Source organism: Mus pahari, chromosome 14 (genome assembly GCF_900095145.1).
Source record: "Mus pahari chromosome 14, PAHARI_EIJ_v1.1, whole genome shotgun sequence".
In the NCBI taxonomy this organism is placed as follows: Eukaryota; Metazoa; Chordata; class Mammalia; order Rodentia; family Muridae; genus Mus; species Mus pahari.
Window position 1 is genome coordinate 68,583,570 of NC_034603.1, and position 6,140 is coordinate 68,589,709.

The 6,140-nt window shown below is 52.0% G+C and overlaps 1 protein-coding gene and 1 pseudogene across 2 annotated transcripts in view; one reads left to right on the forward strand and one right to left on the reverse strand.

Moving 5' to 3' along the window:
• The window catches only part of Retreg3 (reticulophagy regulator family member 3), a 25,668-nt gene extending 24,147 nt beyond the window's left edge, over positions 1–1,521 (reverse strand). The window contains exon 1 of the mRNA XM_021211699.2: positions 1,194–1,521. Within this exon, the coding sequence (XP_021067358.1) occupies positions 1,194–1,432 (239 nt within the window). The 5' untranslated portion in view covers positions 1,433–1,521. The remainder of the gene's footprint in view (positions 1–1,193) is intronic.
• A 259-nt stretch (positions 1,522–1,780) lies between these two features.
• The window catches only part of LOC110331950, a 5,413-nt pseudogene continuing 1,053 nt past the window's right edge, over positions 1,781–6,140 (forward strand). The window contains exons 1-9 of the transcript XR_002381025.2: positions 1,781–1,908; positions 2,212–2,324; positions 2,518–2,685; positions 4,366–4,434; positions 4,570–4,649; positions 4,984–5,110; positions 5,303–5,389; positions 5,491–5,640; positions 6,044–6,140. The exon at positions 6,044–6,140 is cut by the window's right edge and continues 234 nt beyond it. The product of XR_002381025.2 is annotated as a tubulin gamma-1 chain-like (transcript). The remainder of the gene's footprint in view (positions 1,909–2,211; positions 2,325–2,517; positions 2,686–4,365; positions 4,435–4,569; positions 4,650–4,983; positions 5,111–5,302; positions 5,390–5,490; positions 5,641–6,043) is intronic.

The following is a 6,140-nucleotide window of genomic DNA, read 5'->3' on the forward strand; positions in this document are numbered from 1 at the left end:
AAAAAAAAAAAAAAGAACTGTTCATGACATACACTTGAAGCCCACATTCTAAAAGCTGGTTTAATAAACATCAATTTCTTTTTCCTGGAGGTTCTGCCTGGACAAACACTAACAATGGGGAGGAAGCTGGTATCTGAGGTCAAGAAAGCAGCATTACCAAAAATAGATGATAGTGGCCTCAACTGTCGCTTCACTGCTACAACACTTGCCTAGCATACACAAGGTCTCAGATTCGAGCTCCAGAACCCCAACACACACACACACACACACACACCCCGCTTTTGTTGTTTCAGGCTTAGTCAAATAGTCTCATTTCTTCTGGCTGTAGAGGCCTCAGTGATGTGTCCGCTCCCTTGGGATTTGATCAGTACTACGGTTATTAATAAACCCAAACCGTGCTTGGTAAACTCGATGAAGCCCAAACTCCTCCTAGGTGCTCTCATTTTTCCAGAGAATGAAACACACACTTTAACATAAAGCCACTTGTCCAGCTAAAGAGAACTCAACGGCTCTCGGAGCACCCTTGAACTTTAAACCACGGCTAAGGTCTTTCTAGTTTCTTGGGAGAAGAGTTGCAATCCTAAGTGGCTCTGAAACAGATGAAAGCTCACCACTGTTTTTTTTTTTTCATTCTTTTTCTTCTTAGTACATCTACCTTTCTTTCAAGCCGAAACTCCACACACCGACTTCACCAACTTGACTGGGTGAGACGGTATCTAACATGCTAATAATCCACAATAACCGGCTCCAGCTTGTTTTCCTCCTCACACCCAGGGATACCAGTTTTCAAGCCCTTCTGCCTCTCCTCCCATCGTTAAGTTAAAAACCTCTGGGAACCACCACACTTGGGCAAGCAAGAGAAAAGGAGGAAATGGTCTCAAAGTGAAATCACTTTCTCTCGCTAACAGACACTCCGGCTTACTGCGAGCGACCGGGGATGGTACCAGGATCTCTGGCGAGTCGTGGGGGCGTGAGGGGCAAGCGGGGAAGACCGGGAAGGTCCTGCGAGCACCCGGGGTGCCAAAGCCTGGAGGCAGGCGGGATGCAGGGGAAAGTGGAGCATCATTAGGCAAGTATGAGAAGCAGCCAGGGCGACGAAAGAAGACAGGGCAGGGTAGGTGGGAGATGGACCCCCCCAGAGCAACCTGACGAATTCCCGCCTAGTAGGATCAATGAGGGTCCGGGTGTCTCACCAGAACGCTGCGTTCAGCCCCACGCACCACAGGGCACTCCTGGCCGGCCGCTCCCACACCAGGGCTGCCTGCACCCGGCTCAGCAGGGGCTCGTAAGGGCCCAGCACCTCCACCAGGGCCCGCTGCGCCGCCTCAACCTGCTGGTCGCGCTCCCAGGAGCCGGACATAGCTCGGCGGCCCCTGAAAGCCAACCCCGGACCTGGGCCCGGGGCCGCAACCACCCCTTCAGCCTCCTCCATCTCCCCTTCAGCAGCCACAACATCCGGGGCCACGGCCCGGGAGTCACAATAACACCAACTGCGCAGAAGCGCGATTTGGCTGCGGCGGGGCGGAGAAAGGGCGGGGGCGGAGGGGCGTGGGTAAACCGGGTCCGTCCCACGCGCGCAGGCGCAGACGCTCCCGTGCGCCTTCACCAGCCGGAAGAGAACGCTGCTGCGTCAAAATACGTTCCCGGCGCTGAGCGCGATTCGAGGCCGCGCACGCGCAACTCGCACGCCTGAAGCCCGATGAAGGGGGAAATTTCATCCGCTGAGCTCAGCTCCCATTGGAGCGGAGAAGGATCAGGGGTGGAGCGCATTGTCTGGCGCCTGCGTCTGCCGGGCGAGCGCGCTAGCGGTCGGCGGCGTTGCTGGCGGGAGAGAGTGCAACGCCGATGTCTGAGGAGCGATGCCGAGAGAAATCATCACCCTACAGTTGGGCCAATGCGGCAATCAGAGTGAGCGAACCTCCAGACCCTCCGCCTCCCAGGTTCCTTAGGTGCAAGAGGCCCTCGCAATAAGGTCATAGCTTCGGTCTGCCCTCAGAATCCTAGTTCTCCCCCCACAAAGGCGATTCCCAACCCTGTGCCCAACTGCCTAAAGCCAATGGACCTTCCCCTGTCCAGCCACTGGCCTAGACACTAGGGGATCCCAAGGCTAATCTAGGTCCCTAGACCCAGGCGTTCAATTCCACTCTGGCTATTTGGAACCTACCCAGACCCACGTATCCTTTTTCTTCACCTTCCGCCTCCCTCTCTTAGTTGGGTTCGAGTTCTGGAAACAGCTGTGTGCTGAGCATGGCATCAGTCCCGAGGGCATCGTAGAAGAGTTCGCCACCGAGGGCACTGACCGAAAGGACGTCTTTTTCTACCAGGTGCTCCCCCACTCCCACCCCACCCCCCAGTGACTTGACCAGGACCCTGGGGACCTGAAGGGACTGGCAGCGCAACCTGGTGCTGGGAAACTCTGGGCGGATGGGAACAGAGTGGCTATCTTGAGGGAGGACCTGCAGGAACCAGAGTTGGGAGGCTTCAGGACTTGACCCCATCCTGGCTTCCCTCTGACAGGCAGATGATGAGCATTACATCCCCCGGGCTGTGCTGCTGGACCTGGAGCCTCGGGTGATCCATTCCATCCTCAACTCCTCCTATGCCAAGCTCTACAACCCAGAGAACATCTATCTGTCGGAGCATGGTGGAGGAGCTGGCAACAACTGGGCCAGCGGATTCTCCCAGGTCATTCGCTGTTCCCCTGCAGGGCTCTCAACTCCGTGGGTGGGCACAGGCCGTGATTTTTCTACAGATGAAACTAGGTCAGAGAGTGAGTGCTGAGTAAGATAGGATGGTTCCAGGAGCTAACTGGAATGCTAAGGACCCCGTCTAGCTAGTGCTTTGTTGCAGGCCATTTGAATACTTTCTATATTAGCTTTGTAAACCTCTGACTAACTCTAGAAGTAGGTACCATGGGTTTATGATATTTTATCTACTTCTTCAGACTCAAAACAAAACTCTGAAATCAAAGATATTTCAAACTTCACTTAGCAAAACCAAAGCTCAATGGAGAAGGAAGGCTACGTTGATGTGTTTCATCATCTTATTGTCAGCACTCCGGCCTCTCACTGTAGAAATATTACCATGTCTGATAACACACTTCCAACCTCCACGGCTGTATCAGTACTATTTATTTTGCAGGTTCTAGGAATGTGCTAAACATCACATACTAGACAAACTTAGACTGCTGGGCTGTGCATCACATCCACAGCCTTGACATGATCTTTTTGTTAAATATGAATATTTATTTATTTTGAGAAAGTTTCTCTGTGTAGCCCTGGCTGCCCTGGAACTCACTGTGTAGACCAGGCTGGCCTCAAACACAAGAGATCCTCCTGCCTCTGCCTCCCAAATGCTGAGGTTAAAGGTGTGCACCACCACTACCCAGCTAATATGCAATTTATGTTTGTATACCCAAAACTACCTTTCAGAACCTGAAAATTTTTGATTCCTAAAAATATCTGGTCCTGTGGATATAAGATGGTGGAGTGTGGACCTGTGTTTTACTTTCAGTGAGGAAACAAAGCTTCCTGAAGTCACATGATTAGGTGGGCATGAGCTACAGTGGTAGAGATGGCTGGACATGTAGCTCAGTTGGGAGGATACTGGTCTAGTATGTAAGAAGCCCTGGCTTCAGTCCTTAACACTGCATAAAACTGGGCAGGGTGCTACATACTGGCAATAGACGCAGGAGAATCAGGATGTCAAGGTTATCCTCAGCTAAATAGAGAATTTAATGCCAGTCTTAGCTACATGAAACCCCATCTCAAAAAAATAAAACAAGTCGGGCAGTGGTGGCACATGCCTTTAATCCCAGCACTTGGGAAGCAGAAGCAGGCAGATTTCTGAGTTTGAGGCCAGCCTGGTCTACAGAGTGAGTTCTTAGACAGCCAGGGCTATACAGAGAAACCCTGTCTTAAAAAACCTAAATAAATAAATAAATATAAAATAAAATGCAGAGCCCTTCCTAGTATAAGCAAGGTCCTGGGTTCCAGTGATTCAAAACTACATGTGACCAGATCACCTTGGTTGGGTTGTAAAGTACTTGTCTATAACCAATGTTGTCGTTCCTCTGGGTGCAGAGCAAGGCAGCTATGATGCATGTAAGAATCAAGGGTGGAGTGCTGGAGAGATGTCTCCATGGTTAAGAGCACAGAGGTTTGGAGTTCAATTCCCAGCAACCACACGGTTGCTCACAATCATCTGTAATGGGAGCCGATACCCTCTTCTGAGTGATGCTGTCTTCTGTCGTGCAGGCACACACATAGAGTACTCATATGCCTATACGTATGCATGGGTGACTACTCTGAGGTCAGCTCCTGTCCCTTGCTCTGTCCCACCTCACCCTTCTCCACATCTGTCCAGGGAGAAAAAATCCATGAGGACATTTTTGACATCATAGATCGGGAGGCAGACGGCAGTGACAGTCTAGAGGTGAGTGTCCCAGGAGTGTCATGTATGCATATACATACATGCAGGCAGGCACATAAGATAAAAATAAGCTTAAACTTTTTTAAACTCAGTCCTGTCACTAGACACCAAAACGCTTACAGCCCCTTTCTTATGCAGGGATTTGTGCTGTGTCACTCCATTGCTGGGGGGACAGGCTCTGGCTTGGGCTCCTACCTCCTGGAACGGCTAAATGACAGGTAAGTAAGCCTGCGTGTGGGAGACTGGGTAAAGGTAGGTCCTTTCTCTCCCCTCCGACTGGGAGGAAACTGAAGATGCAAGGGAAAAGCCCAGTAACACTTGCAGAGCTAATGCCAGCATGGAGGCCCTGCTTCCAGTGGCCAAGGGGTGTGTCCAGGTTTGGAGCTGAAGATTTTACAGAGTTTCTTCCCTTGGCCTTTTGGAGTCTTGTCCTTTCAAAAACTATGACCTCTTGTTCTACTGGTTTTGCCCCGGCTTTACTTTTCCTACACTCAGACAAATGCTCCTAGACCACATCTCTAATGGGTTGCCCTCTTCTCTCTGCCCCACCAGGTACCCCAAAAAACTAGTGCAGACATACTCTGTGTTCCCCAACCAGGACGAGATGAGTGACGTGGTAGTCCAGCCCTACAACTCCCTCCTCACACTAAAGAGGCTGACCCAGAACGCGGACTGTGTGGTGAGGCCTGGATTCTTGTTCCTGCTCCCATTCCCCTGTCTGTTCATCTTCAGTCTGAGCTCTCTGTGTCATACGCTTGCAAAAGGCCCTTTGGAGTGAGTGTTTCCGACCATTAGGCTCAAGGAGAGACTCAGGCCAAGCTCCCGCTGTTCTTGTCTTCATAAATCTTCAAAGCTTTGCTATCCCTTTTAGGTGGTGCTGGACAACACGGCCCTGAACCTGATAGCCACAGACCGCCTGCACATCCAGAACCCATCCTTCTCCCAGATCAACCAGCTGGTGAGTCCCCTTCCTGGAATGTAAGCCATCTCTGCGAGAGGGTCATCAGAGGAGGGACATTCCACCTCCATCAAGCCCCGTAACACAGTATCTGTTCCCAGGTGTCCACCATCATGTCAGCCAGCACCACCACCCTGCGCTACCCTGGATACATGAACAATGACCTCATCGGCCTCATCGCCTCGCTCATTCCCACCCCNCGNCTCCACTTCCTCATGACTGGCTATACCCCCCTCACCACGGACCAGTCAGTAAGAGCTCCCTCCGTGTCCCTTTCCCATACTCNCCAGGAGCTGTTCTTTGCAGNTCTTCTCCACCCACCTCCCCAGGTTCTGTACTCAGGGACTGATTCTGCCACCAGCTTGCGGCCCTGTCCCCCTCTCTGCTTTCTACCACTTTTGGCTTCTGTAGGAGCAGTGCCCACTGGGATAATAAAATAGCTCACTGCTTAAGGGCATGGGATTGGTGAGCAGAGAGCCATGATCCTGATCCCCACAGCAGAGACTCAGCCCAGACCTGATCTAAAGNCAGTCCCCAGAGACCACGCCACCTGCAAGTTGATGGGGACAGAGTTGACTCTCTTCCTCTGTCCATGCATCTCTGGGTTCCTCCCTGACTGCTGACCTGGTCCCTGTGAACCCCCCATTCCCTCAGGTGGCCAGTGTGAGGAAGACAACGGTCCTGGATGTCATGAGGCGCCTACTACAGCCCAAGAACGTGATGGTGTCCACAGGCCGGGATCGTCAGACCA